Here is a 23,985-nt window from a genome sequence, read left to right as displayed (position 1 = left end):
GATGACAATGATGTGTCAATGTAGGTTCATGGATTGTAACAAATGGACCTCTCTGGGTGGGATTTTGACAGTAGGGGAGGAAGTGCATATGTAGGGTAATAGGAGTAACGGAAGTCTCTGTACCTTCTGCTCAATTTTACTGCCAACCTAAAGCTGCACTAAAAAATACAGACTACTTTAAAAAAAATACCAACAGCAATAATAGCTACAATTGCACGACTGCTTGACTATGTTCCACATTTACTTATCTCAGCTATTCCACATATCAACCCTATGAGGTAGATACAATTATCATCTCCGTTTTACACACTGGAGGCTCAAAATGGTTAAAGAACATTCCCACAATTACACAGCAAGACGTACAGAGTTGAAACCCAAGTCAGTCTGGTTCCAAGCCTGTGCTCCTAACATGTACAAACTCTTCTCTTGAGGACAAGTTTCACCTCCCTGAAGACGTCTCTCTGTCATATGAAAAGTGAGCTCGGCCTTTGACTTAGGGAAGGATTCGAATTATGCTCCCAAATGCTAAAAACAGAACACTGTGGAAAAAGTGTACAAAGACTATAGATGCTTATTAAATAAACAATACAGGACTAGTAAACATCAGAGTTCAACTACAAACTAACAGCTGTTTTTGCACTGGCTGTAAATTTGGTCGAACCATCTGCTTCCAGAGAGGGACTGTTTAAGAGATATAAACCAACAGATCCAAGAATCTCAATGAACTCCAAACACCAAAAACATGAAGAAAATCACACCAAAGCAGAGCATAATCCAATTGTTCGATACCAGGAAAAAGATACGCTATGAACAGAGAAACAAAAATAAGGATTAGAGAAGAGTTTTCATGGGAAATAATACAAGCAAGAGGATAGTGGAGCAATCTCTTCAAAGTGCTGAAATTTAAAAAATGTCATCTTAGAATTCTGTGTCCAGTAACACATCTTTTCAGAGACAATGGAGAAGAAATATGCTTCCAGCAAGATGGAGTAGAAATGCTTTCCTCAGTTTTTCTCACAGAGTACAGTGAAAACTCCTAAACATTATATATGAAACAAACAGAACGTTTAAAGAAGGTGGCACACCAGCTAGGGACCTTGGGACCCAAGGAATGACATGATGGTGAGTTCCTTGGGATTTTTTTTCTTCTTTTTTTTTTTGGCCATGTATATCCCAGATTTGGAGCTGGAAAAGCTGACAACCTGGAAATGACAATGGGTACAGACAAGAAAAGCCCCAACAAAAGCCTTTCTCCCTAACCAAAGGACACGGAAAGGAGTAGCCAAGCAAGATAAAAACTTTTAGACAAGAACTACTCTACACCAACCAAACACCATGGGAAAGACTGTGACCCTACCTCTACCCAAGCCAGCAAGGCCAGGAGTGGAGCTTAGGCTTCTACCTTCACCAGGCAGAGTGGATCCAACAAACAATGACACGAGCAAAACCCCCGTGATCCTACAATATCCTATATATACAAAAAACTCACTTCAAATACAACATGGTTAAATGGAAAGGAAAAGGATGGAAAAAGATATACCATGTAAATATGAATCTAAAACAAAGAAGTAAGAGCGGCTCTCCTAATATCAGATAAAATAGATTTCAGAGCAAAGTTTACTAGAGACGAACGACGTTACCTAAGGATGAAAGGATCAACCCACCAGGAAGACATAATGACTCCAAATACGTGTGCACCAAACAAAAGAGCCTCAAAATACACAAAGCAGACCCTGAAAGAGCAGACAGGAGAAAGGCCATCCACAATTATAGTTGAAGACTTAAACACTCCACTCTCAGCAATTGATAGAACTATGAGACAGAACATCAGCACGGGTAAAGAAGAAATGAACAACAAAATCAGTCAACAATACCTAACTGAGATACACCGCACTTTAGCAGAATACGCATTTTTTTCAAATGCTCTAGAATGTTCACTAATATAGATTACATCCTGGACATAAAACAAAACTTAACAACAACAACAAAAAGAGCAGAAAGGCAACAGGACAGAAGAAGGTTAAAAGTAAAAAGGATAGAAAGTCTATTTTTCTTTCTGCAGGTAATACACAAAAACTTTCAATTTAACAAATATTTACTGAGCACCTCCCATGAACCAAGACTATATGAGAAAAACTGTTAAGAAAATAAAAGAACTTCAAGAATTCATTCGAAACCACACACCCATGTACACACGTAAACACACACATACAAGCAGACATCCTGAAATCCCTGGCATAGACTGTTAAGCAAAATTAGACATTACATTGATCCTTAGCTTGATTTTATGAGCATATCCTACCATGAAATAATTTTTTAAATAAAAAAATAAGAGTAGATAAAAGATATACTGTGCCACTTCTAATCAAAAGAAAACTGGAGTGTTTATATTATTATCACACTAATTAAATTTCAGAGCAAAGAATATTACCAGGTCAATTAATAATATAAAGGAGTTACTTCATCAAGAGGACACAGCAATTCTAAACATGTTGCTCCTGACGATAACAGAACTCTAAAATACATGAAGAAAAAACCGTTAGAAGTGCTAAGAGAAATATGAAAATCCATAATTATAGTCTGAGATTTCAACACCCCTCTCTCAATAACTGATAGAACAAGTAGACGGAAAATCACTAAGAGTATAAAATATTTCAACAACATTATCGACTGACTTGGCCGGACATTTATAGAACATTCTATTTAACAACCACACAATACACATTCTTTTCAAGTACACAAGGAGCATTTAAGTAAGACAGACCATATTCTGGGCCATAAAACAAATCACAATAAATTTAATAGAATTCAAGTCACATGCGTATGTTCTCTGATACAATGGAATTAAATTAAAAATTAATAACAGCAATATCCCTGGGAATCTCCAAATATATATGTTAATAACACACGTCTATATAACCCATGGTTCAAAAAAGCAATCAAAAGGGAAATTAGAAAGTATTTTCAAATGAATAAGTATGAAAACACATACATCAAATTTGTGGGAGGCTGCTAAAATAGTACTGAGGGAAAATTTTATAATAAGAATACTTAGAATAGTGGTCTCAAATCAATGAACTCAGCTTCATGTTAAGAAACTGGAAAGAGAAAACTGGACTCAAATTAAGTAAAAGAAAGGAAATAGTAAAGATCAGAGTAGAAACCAATAAAGTGGAAAACAGAAAAACAACAGAGAAAATTAATGAAACCAAAATATAGTTCTTTGAGATTAAAAAAAACTGACAAACCTCTAGTCAGACTGTTCAGGAAAAAATCGAGAAGAAACAAACTACCAAAATCAGGAATGAGATAGACGATATCAAGCAGACTCTACAGATAGCAAGGGAATTCTAAAGAAAACAAAGGGCTGATTAATAAGTCTCTGAAAATGAATTAACACTGGAGATGGAAAAATTCCCTGAAAGACACAAACTACCAAAGTTTACTCAAGAAATAGATACTAACTTGAATAGCCATATATCTATAAAAGAAATGTAATACGTAGTTAAATACCTTCCCACAAAGGAAATTCAAGGCTCAAATGGCTTCACTCGTGAATTCTACCAAATATTTAAGGAAAAAATAATACCAACTACATAAATTCTTCTTCTACACAAACTACACACACACACACACACACACACAAAAACTGGAAAGGAGAGAATACTTTCCAACTCATTCTATTAGGCCAGCCCCACTCTGAAGCAAAAAACAGACAAACCAGTACAAGAGGAGAAAATTAGAAACCAATAACCTTCATGAATACAGATGCAAAAATCTCAAACAAAATAGCAAGTAGAATATAAGAAAACATAAAAAGGATAATACATCATGACTAACTAGAGGTTCTCACAGGAATGCACATTGGTTTAACACTTGGGAGTCAATTAATATAATTCATCATTTAACAAACTGAAATAGTAAATCACCTCAAAAGATGCAGAAAAAGCATTTGCCAATCCAACATTCATTCCTGATTAAAAAAAAAAAAACTCTCAGGGAAGTACAGATAGAAGGGAACTTCCTCATCTACAGGTATCTACAAAAACCCACAGCTAATATCATGCTTAATGGTGAAAAACTGAACGCTTTTCCTCTAATATGGGGGAAGAGACTAATGAGGTCCATTCTCATCACTTCTATTTAACATTGTACTTATTGCCAGTGCAACAAGGCAAGAAAAAGAAATAAAAAGCATTGGAAAAGAAAAAGTAAAACTGTCCTTATTCACAGACAACACAATCATCTATGTACAAAACCTCATGGAATTTACCCCAAAAAGCTACTAGAATTAATAAGTGAGTTTAATAAAATCTCAGGATACAAGATCAATACAAAACTCAATAATATGTTTATATACTAGGATTGAAGAATGAGAAATGGAAGTTTTTACAAATACCATTTATAATAGTATCAAAAATATGAAATACTTATGGATAAATGTGATGAAAGATGTGTAAAAACTGTACACTGATAACTACAAAATATTGCTGAAAGAAATTAAAGACCTAAATAAATGGAGAAATATATGTTGATCATGTATAGGAAGATGGAGTATTGTTAAGATTTCAATTCTCCCCAAATTGATCTATACACAATCCCAATTAAAATCCCAACAGGCTTTTTTGTAGAATTTGACAAACTGATTCTAAGATCTATATATAAATGCTAATAACTCAGAATAGCCAAAACATTCTGAAAAAGAAGAACAAATTTGGAGAAATAACACTCCCTGATTTTAAAAGCTTATTGAAAAGCCACATTAATCAATACAGTGTAGTATTGCCCTCAAGACAGATATAGATAAACTGAACAGAATAGCGAGTCCAGAAACAAACACACATATCTATGAACAATTGATTTTTGACAAAAATGCAAAGGCAATTGTGTGAACAATAGTAGTTTTTCAAGAGAGGGATGGAACAATTGGCTATCCATATGCAAAAAAAAAAAGAACTTCAATCCATACCTCCCATACCTCATACCGTTTATAAGACTTAGCTTAATATGAAACATAAAATTTTAAGAAAATAAAACCTCTAGAAGAAAACGCAGAAGAAAATCTTTGTAACCCTGACTTAGGCAAAGATGTCTTAGATATGACAGCAAAATCAGATGCATAAAATAATTCAAAATGATAAACTGGACTTGGTGAAAATCAAAATCTTGTGCTTGTCAAAAGATACTATTAAAAGAATAAAAAGAGAAGCCACAGACCAAGAGAAAATATTTGTGAATCATATATCTGAGAAAGAACTTGACTCCAGAATATATTCTTAAAACTTTCAAAACTCAATAATAAAAATATATACAAATGGTATCATGAAAAAAGGGCAAAAAGTTGAACAGATTTATCGGCAAAGAAGATACAGAGATGGCAGATAAGCACATGAGAAGATGCTCAACATCATTAGCCATTATTTCCAACCTAGGAGAATTCTATTCCCAGCCAAACTATCAATCAAGTATGAAGGTTAAAAAAAGTGCGGTTTCAGATATGCAAAATCTTACTGAGATATATACACCACATAAAAATAAATGAAAAAAGGGCTTCCCTGGTGGTGCAGTGGTTGAGAATCTGCCTGCCAATGCGGGGGACACGGGTTCAAGCCCTGATCTGGGAGGATCCCACATGCCACGGAGCAGCTGGGCCCGTGAGCCACAGCTACTGAGCCTGCGCGTCTGGAGCCTGTGCTCCGCAACAAGAGAGGCCACGACAGTGAGAGGCCCGCGCGCCGCGATGAAGAGTGGCCCCCGCTCGCCGCAACTGGAGAAAGTCCTCGCACAGCAACGAAGACGCAACACAGCCAAAAAATAAATAAATTTATAAATAAAGAAATGAAAAAAGAAAGAAAGAGAAGGAAAGAAGAAGAAAAAGATGTGGGCTACAGGAAACAGGAGCTCTGACATAGGAAGGTAGTGAAGAGACAAACATGATGTTGAAGGGAAGTGCCAGAGCAACAGTCGTGCAGACGGCTGTTCAGATCAGATTGAAGAGAATGCAGGTTCCAGGAGAGATGTCTCCAAGGACAAAAATACAACCACCTGATTGGATGATGAGTTTGGCTGTAGTGAGTGAAACTGTATGGGTCTGTCAAAAAGTTTGAGTGGGGGTTTCCCTGGTGGCACAGTGGTTGAGAGTCCGCCTGCCGATGCAGGCGACACGGGTTCGTGCCCCGGTCCGGTAAGATCCCACATGCCGCGGAGCGGCTGCGCCCGTGAGCCATGGCCGCTGAGCCTGCGCGTCCGGAGCCTGTGCTCCGCAATGGGAGAGGCCACAATAGTGAGAGGCCCGCGTACCGCAAAAAAAAAAAAAAAAAAAAAAAAAAATTGAGTGGATTACAGGCACACATCACTTTACAGGGAGGAAAAACCACAATCATTAGCTCTAAGGAAAACAAAAAAGGTGTACAATTCACAAAATGTAGTTATCATGTATGATTCAGCTGTGAACTACACTACACAGGATGGAATTTTACAATTCCACAGCTCACTGATGCCAAGTTGACTCTAACTAACTAGTATTCATTAGAGTTCTATGTCTGTTAGGAGAGTGGCAGAAGGGTGGGAACAGGGGGTGGGGTGGCTCTGAGAAATGCAGCTGTTAACTCATAATGTCTGTGACACTGAAATCAGACCTTCCTAAAATCACGTGGAAGTCTAAGGAGAAATGTGCCAAAGTCATACCTTTTATGTGGCTTGTTTCACCATCAAAATCGGTCTGCCTGGTCTCCGAGGTAAGCCCCTTTTATTTTTGCAGATACTCTCCCTAACAGTGGTAAGAATTCTGGCCAGTGAAAGATTCTATACTTCATCTAAATCAAAACCCAGTGCAAAGCTTGGGGCGGGCGGAGGAAGAATTTATGTGTGTGGATGCAAATGTGTATAGAGGGTGGGTATTTTAAAGAGTTAAACGTTCATTTTTCATTACAAGAAAGTTATTGGATAACTGGCAAAACAGAAAATCAAGAAAGAGTAGGTACATCCCTAAAGGTGTGTCTTATGGGCCTCAGTACCATAGCTTAGACCATTAGATAAGGATGTACTCCAAAAATCTGTATCTTAAAAATTATAGTCTCTATAATTCTCTAGAATAGAAAATAACAACAATCAATGCACTATTTGACTTTTGAGTAAATAAGAGAGGAGGGGGAGGAGAGGATTATAGAAGTAGTAGCTCTGATATCTACTAATTATATCATGATTCCACACACAGGAAGAGGACGTTTAAGCAACAGGTTTGATCCTATCATCTTTGGCACTCACAGTAGCACCCTTGTCCTGATAGTTGCATTCCATCTTTCGAAAGCAAAATTTAGGATCACAACATGATTTAACCCTAGAGGGAGTTGAAGCGGCTATTAAACATTATATAATAGAAAAGAGAGGGGCCATATAAAAGGCTTTTTTCTCACTTGCAGCCATGGCTGTAACTCTTTGAAAAAAATATAGTACCAAAATATCAAAAATGAGATTTTAAGTGGTGACAAGTGTATATTTTTGTTTCTTCTAAATGTTAGAAGTGTTCATTTTCAAACGATTAAAATACCGCCTATAGCATAATGGTTTGTCTCAATTCTGTACCAAGTAATACAACCTTCAGTTTAGTATTTATTTATAAGATGTTGATAGGTTTTTTTCCCCTCAATTATGTATTAGTCAACGCAGCCCTGTATGTGTACTTATTAAGAATTCAGGCTTTCAGGCCAGGTAGACCAGACTTTAACCTGGCTTTACCACTATAGACTATGTAATTAACTGCTGTAATTAACATAAGACTCAAGGTTCCTCATCTGTAAAATGGGGGTACAGGGTTTTGTAGAAGTAAACTAGACAGTGTATGCAAAACACCTTGGCGCACTAATGGATCTAAAAAAAAAAAAAAATCTTTCCCAATGGGTAGACACTGTACTGTAAAGCTAGTGACTGAATAAGAATTTCTTAATCCCTCCTCCCAAGTTCATTTCAGCATCAAAGCATGTAAATACGGAAGCAAACCAAAAACACAACCCTTGTACACATAACCTTATGGCAAGACATACTGATTTCTGTGACCAACCCCAGGGAAGGGCCCGAAAGTTCACACCTTAAAGGCTTACATTCACTCAGGAAGCAATGAGGAGTCCATGTCACATTCTAGGCCGGCAGCACTCTTTCGATAAGGATACTTCCTAAGGTTACAGAGGTGACCTGACTTTAATATGAAATATGGGTTTTTTTCACAATTATTTTACTTGCTTAGGACATCCAGAGTTGTGCAACTATCACTACCTAATTTTAGAACAACTTCATCACCCCCAAAACAAATGCTCCAATACCCATTTGCAGTCACTCTTCAATCCCCTCTACCTCAAGTCCCTGGCAACTACCAATGTGCTTTCTGTCTCCACAGATGTGCCAACTCTGGCCATTTTATAGAAATGCAAGTGTACAATACATGGTCTTTTGCATTTGACTTCTTCCACTTAGCATAATGTTTTCAAGGTTCGTCCATGTTGCAGCATATGTCAGTACTTCATTCCCTTTTATGAGTGTGTAATATTCCACTACGTGGAGAATTCACATTTTGTTTATCCACTCATCCACTGACAATTGGATTACTCCCCCCTTGGCTAGTATGAGAAATGCTGCTATAAACATCTGTGTCTAAATTTTATGTGGACATGTTTTTATTTCTCTTGGGTATATACCTAGGAGTGGTATACACTGCTGGGTCATAGGTAACTCTATGTTTAACTTATGACAAATTTCCTAACTATTTTCCAAAACAGCTGCATCGTTTTATATTTATACACCAGCATTGTATGAGGTTCTAATTTCTCCACATCATCGTCAACACTTGCTATTGTCTATTTTTTTGATAACAGCCATCCCACTAGGTGTGAAGTGGTATCTCACTATGGTTTTGATTTGCATCTTTCTAATGTTTAACGATGGTAAGCATCTTTCCATGTATTTATTGGCCATTTGTGTATCTTTTTGAAGAAATGCCTATTCAAATCCTTTGCCCAATTTTAAATTGGACTGTTTGGCTTTTTACTGTTGATTCATAGGCATTCTTTATATATTCTAGACACAATTCCCTCATCAGATATATAACGTGAAAATACCTTCTCGCATTCTGTAGGTTGTCTTTTCACTTTATTGAAGGTGTTCTTTGAAGTGCAAACTTTAAAAATTTAATAAAATCCAATGTATCTATCTTTTCCATTTTTTGCTCATCCTTTTGGTGTCATATCTAAGAAACTATTGCCTAATCTAAAGTTATGAAAATTCACTCCTATGTTTTCTTCTAAGTTTTACAGTTTTAGCCCTTACATTTATGTCTAGGATACATTTTGAGTTAATTTTTGTACATTATATTTGTGAGGTAAGGGTCCAACTTCATTTTTTTGCACATGGAGAAAACTGTTAAAAGAGTTTTCACTAAACCATATTTTGCTTATTAGAAGTGTGACAGTATGCCATGCGTGTACACATGAATGACATATTCAGTCACTCATTCAACAAACATATACAGCAAGGACAATATTTTGAGATATGACCTGATCATTTTTCTTCCTGTTTTTCCCTTTCCTTCCCCACACTGAAGCAGATAGCAGGGTCCAGGCTTCCTCGCCAAGGAGAGGTTTACGGAAGGTAGCTTCCTGACTTTTGTTCTCCCAAACACCTAAATTCTGGGACCACCGATTCCCAGGAGAACTGACCAGTTACACTATCCAGAAGAACAGAAAGAACAGTATTCCCCAATGCTGGAGTAGACAGGGAGTCCCCAGAGACGAAGGCAGAAGGGAGGAGCGAGAGGGTACTGAGAGAGGGGATCTGCACTGGGTTTCCCAGACATACAGCTGAGAGACACCTAATACGATATATATTCTCAGCCCCTATTCTCACACCCCAAGTCTGGCATGAGACAGCTAAGAATCACCAAACCACAATGGCTTATAAGGACAGAAAAAACATGGCTACAACTGACCAAACATCACTGACCTCCCATACACACGCACACACTACCCTGAATGACTGTGTGCCGGGCCATCTGGGCACTAGCCTGGAATTACAGCACATCCCAAAGAAGCAAAGGTCCATGATGAAACGCCAGAAGCACCAAGTTTACATGTTTTTCTTCACCATCAATGCAAAATGGCAACTCAGTCAGAAATTAAGTTTCTACGAAGCAGTTATATTTCTGGCACCCTTGATTTTATAGACTGACATTCACACCTGCCACACAAATATTGAGACATATATATATACACATATGTGTGTGTGTGTGTGTGTGTGTCCGTGTGTGTGTCTGTGTGTGTGTATGGCATCCTCCTAGGCTAGGCTGAGAATATAAAAGTCAATCAAGCCATGGTTAGCCAAGGCATTTATAGTCTAGTAAGAGCAAAAAATGTATTTACCATTTATTACACACCACCTGGGTGCACACCTTGCGTTACACTCTTTTTTTGTAAATGGATCGAATTTAATGGAATCTTCCTCGCAAAAGGCCTTTGAGGCTCAGAGGTTCAGAGGAGGTAAAGGACTTGGCTAAGGATACATGTTAGTAATTGATGGGACTCGGATATGAACTGAGATATATTTAACTCCAAGTCCATTTGCAGTCCTGAAGTTATGACTCCCTCCCATGGAGAGGCCAATCTAAGTAATATCCTTTGATAACTCAGCATCCATTGGACATAGATTTTGTTTTCTAAGAGTTGGGATGAGACTAAGTCAAACCAACCTCCTCTAACTTGATGCTCAACATGCCCATTGGCAGATGACTAGCCAGAAGCCTGAGGCTGGACAGGAGACATCAGCCAAACTGTCTCCCGTGATGATGGGGACCATGGCCTTGATTGAATCTGTCAAGGTCTGTCAACCAGTCTTCCAAACAGCAGACTTCCATTACCATTCACATCACCTACATGTGCAGCAAAGAAGTAACAGAACTAATTTGGGGTGGAAACCCCAACTTTTCTATCTATGTGCAAAAGGAAGCAATTTTTCTTAGAGGGAAGAATCCCACCGAGCTGTTATGCTTTGAGATGCTAGCACTCAAATTGGTGCCTAAGAAACTATTTTAAATTCTTCAGTGAAGCTCCCTAGAAACAATAAAGGGAAAATAAGTTGATTCTGGAATGAAATGTTAATAGTTTTTCCTTAAGTATTAATCTTCTGAACAAATGGTGACAATGAAAGAAGCAGGCATATAACTGCTGTGAGAGCCGTGATTTATATATTTTCTATTGCTGCTTCTGCTATTTGATCCTGAGAAGATGACTAAACCAAATCCCAAAGAGAAGCGTACTGAGTCATGGAGAGAAGTAGAAACCTCAGAGAAACCTAAATCATAAGGAACTAATGTCTCTCCTTATGGGTCTTTTTATGCAGAATAAATCTCTCCCCATTCGGGATTGTATAACCATTTACCTTTCATTTTCTCATATACAAAGTGAACCTCAGAGGTGAGGACCCTCTGAAATCATTTGGCCCAATTTCTCCTTTTGTAAATGGGAATATTTGAGATTCCAAGAGGTTAAGCGAAATGTCAAGTGATCATTAGAACAAATAATATGAAGATTTCATCTAAGTGGTAAGGGTACTGACCTAGGAGTGAGAAGACCTAGATTCTACTGCCCACTCAGCCATGTATGAGTTCACAGAATGAAAGCACTGGATGAGATGCTTTTGAAATCTCTCCCCTCTTTGAAGCGGCTTTAATTCTGTGAACATCAGTAGTGTTTGGTTCTTTGTTTTTACAAAGGTAGCACCTTTTTTTTGCAGTTATGGTGAAGGTGCAATACGTATGGTGGTTGTGAGCGTGGGCTCTAGAGTCAGACTTTCTGCCTTGCAATCCCAGCTCTCACACTTACTTTTGGTGAAAGCCTGAACAAATTAACCTCTCTGCCTCATCTGCAAAATGGAAATTATAACAGTACCCACCCCATAAGGCCCTTAGAATGATGAAACGAGATAACACATGTCAAGTATTCAGCACACCGCCTGGCACATAGCAAGTGCTCAGCGAACACAGGCTGCCCTTAACAGTGTCGTAAAGGAACCAGAGTTGGTATCTCTGTGTGAGTTAAAAGAAGGCCTCCCTTCCTCTGGGCAGAAGCAGCCCAAGTGCTAAGGTCCACATCAAGGCTGGAACTCACTGTCTGTGGCTATGTGCCTGGCTCTAAAATATCAAAGTAAGAAATCACTCCCCAATATCCTTTGCTGATAGTGGTACCCAATGAATATGTGTCTGTTATCATGTAGGCCTTCTAGAAAACTCTTCAGAGGAGGCCCACTTAGATGGCAAGGACGCTTTTGCTCTTCTTTTCTTTTCCTTCTTTCTGCCTGGAATGCCGAGGTAATGGCTGGGGTGTCAGCAGCCTACTGATCACGAGGAAAGGGCTAAAAGATTTTCAGAGACTCAGACTTACAGCCAATAATTCCATGCCATTAACCTCCAGACTTCTTGTTTTATGAAGAAAAGAAACTCATGTACATTTTTGAGCTACCATTATCAAAATGCAATTCCTGACCAAAACACTCTCCAAAATCTACTTCTCTTTTCTGTCAACAAATATCTGTAGACTTGCCTGGTCAGCCACTTGTCCCTGGCCACTTAGGGGCCCTAAGTCAGGCCCTCATTGGCCATCACTTAGATTTTTACAAAATGTCCAAATGCCCTCAAGGTCCTTGCTATTCCAAGTGTGGTCTGTAGACCAGAGGCATTAGTGTCACCTAAGAAATTACTAGAAAGGCATCATCTCCAGCCCCATCCAGACCTACTGAATCAGGATCCCCAGTGATTTCTGGGCACGTTAAAGGCTAAGGCTCTGGACTAGACTTCCAGACTCTGCCCTGTCATTTCTCTTAAACACTACTGTCAAAATAATCTTCCTGACGCACATCAGTCGTTTTCTAATCACAGCACTTTCCTCAAAAACCTCCAAGGGCTCCTGACTGCCTATAGACTAAAGTTTAGACTCCTCAGTCTGACAAGGCTTTCTGTGATCTTGCGTCATCCTAAAAATGCCCATCACAGTGCCTGCCATGCCAATAAATAATATTCTGCATAAAACAAAGCAAAACATGAGTGTACCTGAGAAAGAACATATTTCTTAATTCTGGCTTCTCCATCCTAGGCATGGGGATACAGGGTTAGGAAAAACCAGACACAGTCGCTTGCCTTCCTGGAGCTTAGAGATCAGTTGAAACGACAGGATCTTCAAAAGCAATAAAAATACATAATACCAAATATTAAGTGCTAAGAAGGAAATGAATGGGCAATGGTACAGAGTAAGCTAGACTGGTCAGAAGAGTGGCCCAGAGGATGGGGAGCCCGTTGAGGGGCTGGTCCAGGCAGAGGGAACAGCCTACTACGCAAAGCCTGGAGAGAATCTGGTGCAGCTGAGGATCAGAACAGGGGCTGCCCTTTTGGGCTTCCCAGAAGACTGACACCCTGGGAGGAAGGTGGCATGGGATTCACCTTCCAAATCAAGGGAAAATGCTGAATTTCTTTTCCCTGACATATGCCTTCACTGGGACCACGAATGGGGCAGAGAGCAGGGTATGCTTCAGGGTCGCTGGTGAGTCCAGCCGTGGAAATCAGACCGAGTGAAATTTGAATCTCAGCTCTACCGCTTACCGGCTCTCAACTCCCTTGACCTCCAAGCCTCTGCTTCCTCAGATATAAAGCGGGTTTAAGCATAGAACCAACTTTGTCATTTCTGTGAACGCTGAGGGCGTAAAGCTCCCCAGAACACTGCCGCCCACATCAGTGCTGACCTGAATACTAGAGGTTACAAGGCTGTGATCACGACGATGACTGTGAATTACTATGAGCTTGCGGGCAGAGGGCTCATCCCAGACCCTCCGGTCCCACACCCCGGCCCCACGCCCCGAGGCCTCCCGACTCTGCCATCCCAGGCAACCTCCCCCCCGCGCACGGCCACCTCAGTGACCCCAGGGCGGGCGCCGGGCACCGCCGCCGGACCCCCGTTACCTGGGGCCAAACGCGACCTGCCGCCACCTCGCGTCCTGGACCCTGCCTCCCTCCCGGCCGCCTCCCGGCCCCGCAGCTGCTGCGGCGGCGCCCCCAGCCCAGCCCGGCCCGGGCGGCGCGGGAAGCCTCGGCGGGGCTGGCGGCGGCGGCCACGCGGCGCGCTCCGGCGGAGGGGAGGGGGCTCCGCGGCGGCGGCGGCGGCGGCGGCAGCAGCGGCAGCAGCGGCGGCGGCGGCTGACCCGGCGGGGGGCAGAGCCCAGAGGCGCAGCGGCGGCGGCGGCGGAGGAAGAGGAGGAGGAGGAGGATGCAGGGGCTGCGGGCGGTGGCGCGGCCCGGTCCGCAGTGAAGCCCGCGGCGCCCGAGGCGCAGGGAGTGGCCGTCGCCTCCTGCGCGCACCATTCCTGAGATGGCGGCGACGCGGCGGCAGCTCGGGGAGCCGAGGAGGGGTCACCCGGGCGCGGGCTGAGCCCCGCCGGCCCGGGAGCTCGCCGGAGACCCGCGCGCTTGGTTGAGTTCCGGCCGGCCGGCAGGCCTGCGGAGCGGCGAGGCCGGGGTCGGCCCCGGAGCGGAGCGCGGCGCCCGGCCCGGGGAGGCCGCGATGGCGAACGCGAGCGAGCCGGGCGGCGGCGGCGGCGGCGAGGCGGCCGCCCTGGGCCTCAAGCTGGCCACGCTCAGCCTACTGCTGTGCGTTAGCCTCGCGGGCAACGTGCTGTTCGCGCTGCTGATCGTGCGGGAGCGCAGCCTGCACCGCGCCCCGTACTACCTGCTGCTCGACCTGTGCCTGGCCGACGGGCTGCGCGCGCTCGCCTGCCTCCCGGCCGTCATGCTGGCGGCGCGGCGGGCAGCGGCCGCCGCGGGGGCGCCGCCGGGCGCGCTGGGCTGCAAGCTGCTCGCCTTCCTGGCCGCGCTCTTCTGCTTCCACGCCGCCTTCCTGCTGCTCGGCGTGGGCGTCACCCGCTACCTGGCCATAGCGCACCACCGCTTCTACGCCGAGCGCCTGGCCGGCTGGCCGTGCGCCGCCATGCTGGTGTGCGCCGCCTGGGCGCTGGCGCTGGCCGCGGCCTTCCCGCCCGTGCTGGACGGCGGCGGCGGCGGCGACGAGGAGGACGCGCCGTGCGCCCTGGAGCAGCGGCCCGACGGCGCCCCCGGCGCGCTGGGCTTCCTGCTGCTGCTGGCCGTGGTGGTGGGCGCCACGCACCTCGTCTACCTCCGCCTGCTCTTCTTCATCCACGATCGCCGCAAGATGCGGCCCGCGCGCCTCGTGCCCGCCGTCAGCCACGACTGGACCTTCCACGGCCCCGGTGCCACCGGCCAGGCGGCCGCCAACTGGACGGCGGGCTTCGGCCGCGGGCCCACGCCGCCCGCGCTCGTGGGCATCCGGCCGGCCGGGCCCGGCCGTGGCGCGCGCCGCCTCCTCGTGCTCGAGGAGTTCAAGACAGAGAAGAGGCTGTGCAAGATGTTCTATGCCATCACGCTGCTCTTCCTGTTCCTCTGGGGGCCCTACGTCGTGGCCAGTTACATGCGGGTCCTGGTGCGGCCCGGCGCTGTCCCCCAGGCCTACCTGACGGCCTCCGTGTGGCTGACCTTCGCGCAGGCCGGCATCAACCCCGTCGTGTGCTTCCTCTTCAACAGAGAGCTCAGGGACTGCTTCCGAGCCCAGTTCCCCTGTTGCCAGAGCCCCCAGGCCACCCAGGCCACCCTCCCCTGCGACTTGAAAGGCATCGGTTTATAAGTGGCTCTCCCTTCACCTGCACCGCAACCCGGCTTCTCCCTTTGGCTTGGACAGTGACGTCTTTTCTCCCCCTTCTGCCCCCTTTTTAATTTTCTGAGCTGCCTTCAAAACGGCTCTCGAAGTGCATCATCACTAGGATTGTACAGACTCCTTTTGGGGGGAGGGTTTCGAAGTCCCAGCCCCACCCCAGCTCCTTGCGATTGTTCTCCTAAATATATTTTCATCCTGACAGCAGGCCCTGGAGTCTTTGTACTGGCACTGATGTCTTTTATTCCATGAGTTACTCTTTTTTTTTTTTTTCAATAAAGGCTAAACTAATTTTTTTCATGCAACCTTTCTTAAAGACCATGGCCAGTTTTCTACAGAAGCTATTTTTGACAACCTCAAGTGGCATTACATTTTGCATTGAGGTAGAGGAACCCAGGGGGACTTCACAAGTTTGATTTCTTGAGGGTCTTCTGTTGGCAGCAGGAGAAAGAGGGAAAGTTGTCTCAAGTTCCCTCAGAATTGCCATCGGTGGGGTCAGTTGGACTGCTGTGGTTCTTTGAAGGCGTTGAGAATTTTGTTCAGTATTGATATTGAAGTTAAAGAGCAGAAATGGGAACGAGTAGCAAGGCAGTCATTTTTAATCAGTAACAACACAAGATTTGTTTCCTACCTTGCTTTATACTACTAGGAAATGCCCATCAGCGACAACTGCTCTTTGTATCATACCAATCTTGAGTGGAAACATTTCTGTAAAACTGTACCTTTCAAAAGAGTAAAAAGTGTTTTGGTTAGTAATGGTGTGGAGAAAATACAGTATTGCATGTTTTTGTATGTACTGATTGTGGTTCACGGATTGGGAGGGCTCAGAGACAAGCAGAGTGCTAAATCAAAACTGTTTAGGTATTTTTGCCAATAAAAATTAAAATAATTTTAGGGGAACAGTTTGTGCTTTGAAGAGCCCAGTTTTATTCTGTCTTATGAAACTAATTGCCACTTTGAAAATTGTTATTCTCTTGTTCATGGTATAAATGGATGGAATATAATGATACTCTTCTATGAGACAAAGCATTTCCTTAAAATGTTTGCTAGGTTAAGCTGTGCTGTTCTCCTGATGGTTATTTTAAATTAATAACGAGAACTATAATTTTAAGTACTATTTCTTTGTTAGACACGTTGTAACCTTAAGTTGAAAGACTAAATTCTGCAAGTACTGTATTTTTTCGCTTATAATGCTACATTTTTATTAACGTATCTTCCGTTTTGAGGATTTATATCTGTATTTCTCTTTGCATTATATAAATATACCAGTATTTTCATTCTGGAGTGGGTTTTTGTTCCTGTTGTTGTTTGAGACTGTGACAGGTGGTAATATGCGTCTAAGTAAGGTACTCATGTTTTTATTATCCTTTTAGTGCATGCTGTTTGGCTGACCATAATTTCTAAGACATTTGGAGGCTTGTTAACTTAAAACGCAAGATAAAAAATCTGCAGATCTTCTCTTCAAGGGAAGAAGCAGTATATATATATACTGCTTCAAAACTTTTTTATGAACATAGAAAACATGAATGTAAGCAAAGTAACCATTTTGATAAAATAATAATTAAAGTGGGTACAGTAAATATATTGAAATTTGAGTTGCGCATAATATAAACTGTTAAATATTCAGTCCAAGATGGATAAGTCATAATAAGAGGGTGTGGCCAATTTATTGCAGGAGAATGGTCAGCATTATTTTATTTTGTCCGTAAATGTCAATCAGTCTATGCAGACAGTCTCCTATTTGGAAAGTACGAGTAACTATCAGCCTGTTTCTCCCCAAATCATACGACCGGGTAGACGTTAATTATCCAAGGGCCACTCATCGGAAATCTTAGCTTATCTAAAGACAGGCCAAGGAAGTAAATCTCTCCTCATCCAACATCCCCCCACCAGCCACAAGTGATCCAGGTTCAAAAAACAGAAGTCACTAAGCCTATGTGATGGTCAGAATTTGTAGCACCTGCCATGGCATAGGAACTAGGCTGTCAGGGCTAACTCCTGTTTTTTGTTTTGCTTTGTTCTGACTGGATGGGAGATTTCTAATGAGAATTCAAGTGACAAGTAATGAGAAATGACGGCCAACTGTAAAGGAAAAAGAAGAACCAAGAGATGCAGAGGAACTAGCTGTCCAGAGGAATACTGTGCAGGAGCAAAACTCCCCTGGCACCTCAACAGCTACTTTCATCACTGAATTTATTAGCCTGTACTTTGATTGTTAATTATATTAATAAAGAATCATCAAGAGAAGGTTACTTGTATTTCAGAATACTCTACTTCTTGTACCAGAACAGGAACAATGTATTTGGGGAAGACTTCCATTAAAATAGCTCATTTTCTGTCATTGACAAGTTAATTTAGCACAACTCCTCCGCCACTCCTCCCCAGGTGAAATTAATGGGTTATGTCTATACTTGAAGCAAAAGAAAATAGATTGCTTGTCTATAAATCTGTGCATGTCCTGGCATGGAATTATTGGGTCAAAAATGAGCATCTTTAGGTCTTTTGACACCATATGTCAAATCGCTTTGCAGAAAGACTTATATCTACTTTTAGATTTCCACCTGACCATGTTCATTTTTTACAAACTGAAATATCTCAAAGTGGGGAGGCGAATAACAAGTCAATAACCATGATGATGAAGAATAACCTCCATACGCACCATTCAGCCTTGCCAGACCTTGTCAGTCTTGCCATGTTGGTTTCTACCTTTTTTCTTTCCTTTTCCTTTCTTCCCTTTTTCCTCTTCTTTCTTCCCTTCCTCCCTCTCTTATTCCTTCTCTCCCTCCTTTCCTCCTCTATTTTCTTCCTTCCCTCTCTCTTTCTTCCTTTCTTTCTCCCTCTTTTTGAAAGAAAAAAAATACAACACAATCATTTCTGCCAAGGCTTTGGGCTCGCCATCAGCCATCTACATTTTCAAACGCCCTGCCCCTAAGAGGGAACAGGGTCCCAGGTCTCGGGGCTGAGTCAGGATGGATCACTGGGTTGGCAAGATTGGTTCTACCCTTCACTGTCTTTCCATGACCCATACAAGTGCAAAATTCTGGTTTGCCACAGAAGGCCTTTTATGGTCCGGCCCCTCCACCACCCTGGCCTCATCTTCCCCTTATATTTCCACCTCTCCCTTCTCTGGTGACCTTTGTATAAGCTCTCCCTGGAAAGCCCGTCCCCCTCCTCTGCCTGGGGACTCCCTCACCACCTCCTCTAGAGCAGAGGCAATATTCACAATATGTAATAACTGGGATGACACGGGCATAACTAACCTGTACAGCTGTACCCCTGGGTCTTAGCTGAATATCAGGTTTGTGCTGGACTCAGATCCAAGACTTCTGGAAGGCCTTCTTGGCCCAGTCACCCCTCTGCTGGGCTCGCACGGTGCACACCTGGGCTCCTGGCTCCCGCGCTGGTCTCACATCCTCCCACTCCCTACTCAGGCTCTGTGCTCCAGCCACTGCAAGTCACTGGCAGTGCCCTGAACAGACCATACTGGGTCACACCAACATGCCTTTCTGTGTTGTTTCTTGCGTCCAAAGTCCTTACTTCCTCTTTTCCCAACTCAACCGCTGTTAAGCTTTCAAACATACAGGCTGAACTCTTAGACATAAAGGGTGAACTAACCTCTACAGAGAAGGGGAGATTGTCCCCATGCAGGTCCTGAAAAATTTCCAAGTCTCCAAACACAGTCATTAGATCTGAGTGCCACGGTGGGCTGAGTAGCAGGCTTACTGGCATTTCAAGTTGTCCGTGAACTGAGATGGCTGAGGTTGTAAAATGCAGTGGACTCAAAACACTGTTCTCCATTCACCTGGTAGACGTGCCACTCTGTGTGACCCTCCAAGACCACTGGACTTCAAGACCCCCTCTGTGAGGGGCAAAGGAGGTAATGGGAAACTGTCTCCACCCATCCATATTCTAGACCCATATCATTATCCTTTGCATTGTTTATTAGCTGTTTCTCGAGTAAACAAAATTAAAAGCAAACTTGATCTGAGTCCACGGGGTTCTTTAGGCTTTTTCTCCAACTTGGACAAGACTTTTGGGATCTACCTCAGCCTAAGAACAGAGCCCTCTTCCCCTCCCTTTTCCTTCCTTTTGGGATATTTTTGATGAGGCTGTAATGCTTGGAGCCACAGCAGCCATCTTGCAACCATGAGAAGAGATACTGTCAACATGGTGAAAATAGCAGACCAGAAAGATAAAAAGAGCAGACATCTGTTTTAACATTGTTGATCTACTTACCCAAACATGCAACCTCATATCTCTAGATTTTAGATTTCTGGTCTTGAAATAAAAACTGCTATTGCTTCAGGCACTGATATTCAGAAAGCCTGTTATTTGAAGCAACAATTAACTGCAACAATACTTAAAACAATTCCATCCTCTCCACTCCCTTGACAGATATGCCTGATATGCTGGAACTGTAGTCACAAATTTTTTTAAATTAGGCTTATTTAATTCAATTCACATTTCCAGTTATCAGATCATTCAGCCGGCTGTTAACTGTCAGATTAACCTGGCTCTGGAAAAAAATAATAAAATAGATTTGACTTGATTTCTTAGATTGAAATAAATCGAGAAGATTTTTAAAAATAACTATTACAAGGCTGGTTCTATTTAATTGCACTTTATAAAAACTGTTACCATGATCAGTGTATTTTTAAGCTTTTAGTATGACAAATTTAGTTATAGATATCTGGAAAACCACCTGAATGAATCCATCTAATCCACAGGTATTTTTTTTAATAAGTTTAATTTTATTGTTTTACAAGAATGACTGAAGCAGCCAGGATTCTTTTTGTTTTTCTTTTCTTTTTTTTTTTTTAACATCTTTATTGGAGTATAATTGCTTTACAGTGGTGTGTTAGTTTCTGCTTTATAACAAAGTGAATCAGTTATACATATACATATGTTCCCATATCTCTTCCCTCTTGCGTCTCCCTCCCTCCCACCCTCCCTATCCCACCCCTCTAGGTGGTCACAAAGGTATTTAAGTGAATAAGAAGCCAGTTTCTGTGTTGGGAAGTGCAGGGGAACACAGAGGATAAGAAAGGTCCAGTTCTCTTGCTGATGAGTTAGCAAGGTAATTGGAGAAACCTGGCCAATGTGCCCCAAACCATAAATCAAGGCAGAACATGAGATACGCCAGAAGAGGGATCGAGAAAAAGAGCTCGGGATGATGAGGAGAACAGACCTCACAGCTGATCGCCCGGAAAGGGCCCTTAGGCAGACTATCTCTGGTTGCCCTACTGAGGAAAGCAGGAAAAACCAGAAGACGGAACAAAAAATTGTCCAGTTTCCACCTTCCCCATCTTTCTGATTCCCATATTCTCCTCACTCTGGGGTCCATTTTCAAAATAAGTGTTTCTAAGGGAAATAAAACCACATAATTCTCTCTTCAAAGTTTTCTGTTCCAACTCTATGCGAATGCTCAAGTGCCAGTAAGGGATGTGGTCATTTGAATGGAGAAAGTTTGTTACCTAAAATCTTTTTGCAGGGAGAGCCAGCAAGTCAGATTAGAAATGTCAGAACCGAACAGAAATCAAACAGGTAGCTCTCCGGGAGACCACTCTCCTCTCTTTCCAAAGGAAGGAGGAGTAGCAGGCTCACCCTACAGAAAAAGGTATTTCGAGCTTTTGCTCAAGGGAAAAGGAGAAGAAAAGTCTTAGTAAGTATTCGATTCACCCTATATACTGGTTGCAGGCATTTAAGATAAATAAACAGCTTGAAATTTATATCTGAAAGCCTGAAGACTCAAAGTCACTTCAAATTACACAGAGAAAACATGCACAAATGTTTTAAGCTGCAACGTCAAGGCATAAATGCAACTGTCTTATTTCTCAGTAACATTAAGGAGACAAGTAAATTAAAGCTATTTTACCACTTAGCTTCTAGGAGGAATAATTTAGTCATTTACAAATTGAGTTTTAAGTGGCCAGCCTATTCTGGGTAGAGAAGATGTAAACTGGTAGGAAAGTGTATATTTAAAATCATCACTCGAGATATTTTTATTACCTGAGTTATGCCAGTCTGCGTAGCTTTCTGGGATGAAAATCTTGCTTTCTGCCAGGATGTGATATCTGAGAAGCACACACTGTTTTTCGGTTAGAACCTGTGTTGGAACCTGGAGGGTGCAATAAATGGTTTCACTTTCTTGAAGATACGTAGATGTGCTGTAAGTTTGAAAGGCTTTGAAAAATTATTAAAGTTGCAACGCTGACTTAATACATGCCTTATTAAAATATTCTCTAGAGATCATAAAATTTAAAATGCATGAGGGGATGAAACTTGTCCTCGCCTTTTTCATTTAACATATTTATTCCCCCCCCACCCCGTTATATTTTCCCCCATAGTCCCTGAGTCCTGACCAATTTGCATTGCAATGTGCTTAGCAGAAGAAAAAAAAGAACATGTTAAAAAAAAAAAAAGGAAGAACAGATAGGAAAGAACCCCTGTCACAGGTATTCATTCTGGAGAGTGACATACTAAAGAGTTTAACCGTATAGTGTAATTCTTTTAACCCACAGTCACGATCCAGTTCATTTGCATATCTATCTTGAGGAATTATGGGATACCAAAGCTATTTCTAGAATTTGATTTGCATAATTGTTCTAATCCTTTATGAGTAGGGTGACATGTGGTCTGACAAAAGATTTTTTTTTAATTTGTAAGTTACTTTATAAGTTTTATAAAGATATTAGAATTCAACACCTTTAGATATATATTTAATACCTGCTTCTATTAAAAGGAACACAATTATACAAAGGCGTGATTAGTCTTCTGCTAACGGCATGTTACTTTACTTTTTGCTAGTTGGAAAAACAGCTTCGTTCACTGAAAGTCTGTCTTTTGAAGTTTATTCTTTTTTTCCTAGCACCTCTTGGTGAGATTAAAATTCATGTAAACGTCATAAGAAAATGTGCGGTTGTAATGAGCCTCAGTGACTCTGTCTCCCAAATTTCTTAATCCGTGGGTAGATGACATATTTGAGTTTGAAACAGTAGCATCAAGAAATACATTTAGGGGCTTCCCTGGTAGTGCAGTGGTTGGGAATCCGCCTGCCAAGGCAGGGGACACAGGCTTGATCCCTGGTCCGGGAAGATCCCGCATGCCGCGGAGCAATTAAGCCCGTGCGCCACAGCTACTGAGCCTGCGCTCTAGAGCCTGCGAGCCACAGTTACTGAGCCCTCATGCCACACCTACTGAGCCCGTGCGCCACAACTACTGAAGCCCACGTGCCTGGAGCCCGTGCTCCGCAACAAGAGAAGCCACTGCACCGCGCACCGCAACGAAGAGTAGCCGCCGATCTCCACAACTAGAGAAAGCCCATGCGCAGCAACAAAGACCCAACGCAGCCAAAATAAATTAAAAAAAAATACATTTACACATTTTCCTAGTGTATGGAACAGGAATGCTCTTGTGACCAAAGAATGTGAATTTAACCATTTCCGATTTGAAGATTCTTCTTCCATTTGGTTATCAGTTTCTCATTATGATAGTTTTTCAGGACTGCAATAAACATGAAAACTCCATTCTGGATGTTTAAGCACTGACCACACGCCAGCCTCACACTCTCCTCTCTGTTCTTCCCCACCCCAGCAGGTAGGAATTCTCACCCAGCCCTGCCTCCTGACCATAATAAAAGCTAAAACGAACCAAACTGCCTCGCTGTTGCCACTTTGGGCTGACGTGCACCTGCTCTGTTCTCACCAGAAAATCCCACGACGTGAGTCATCAATGTTGTCACGTCTTTCCAGTGTGTGTGGCAGCATCTGTCCCAACATCCAAACCAATTTGGGGGGTTGGGGGTTGAGTCCACCTTCTGCAGGGCAACCACTCACTGTGCAAGAACACCAGAACAAACTTTTTAAGATCACAGAAAGAGGTATTAACCAAATGATGCACTTTTGAAAAAATGATTCCGTTCATATTGATTAGGGGAGAAGCGGAAGTGTTTGAACAGAGCCCTCGAATCGGAGTGGCTGAACTGCTTCTCTGGGCTGCTGGGTGACTGCTTCAGGAAGTCGTTCAGTGACCCACTGGTGGGTTAGCCCTACCTTCACTCTCTGGGTCCAAAGGAGCCAGATTCATTGCTGCATCTCCCTGCTGGAGAGGAAGGGGAGTGCAATTTACTTTTAAGGCAGTGAGGCATATCACTTCTGCCCACGCTCCACTGCTAAGTCACATCTGGCTAAGGGTTGCTGGTAAATGCAGTCTCTAGATGTCCAGATGAGTGACCCGG

At 42.7% G+C, this 23,985-nt stretch overlaps 1 protein-coding gene across 1 annotated transcript; it reads left to right on the top strand.

The window, feature by feature from the left end:
• Positions 1-14,289: 14,289 nt before the first annotated feature.
• Positions 14,290-15,790, top strand: GPR27 (G protein-coupled receptor 27). The gene has a single exon (XM_082848511.1). The coding sequence runs from the start codon at positions 14,589-14,591 to the stop codon at positions 15,720-15,722; it is 1,134 nt and encodes a 377-aa protein (XP_082704637.1). The 5' UTR covers positions 14,290-14,588; the 3' UTR covers positions 15,723-15,790.
• The last annotated feature ends 8,195 nt before the right edge of the window (positions 15,791-23,985 follow it).

This window comes from Leucopleurus acutus (assembly GCF_964270905.1).
Source record: "Leucopleurus acutus genome assembly, chromosome: 10".
In the NCBI taxonomy this organism is placed as follows: Eukaryota; Metazoa; Chordata; class Mammalia; order Artiodactyla; family Delphinidae; genus Leucopleurus; species Leucopleurus acutus.
The sequence above is the reverse complement of the archived record's forward strand: the minus strand, read 5'-3'. Positions and strand labels throughout refer to the sequence as shown.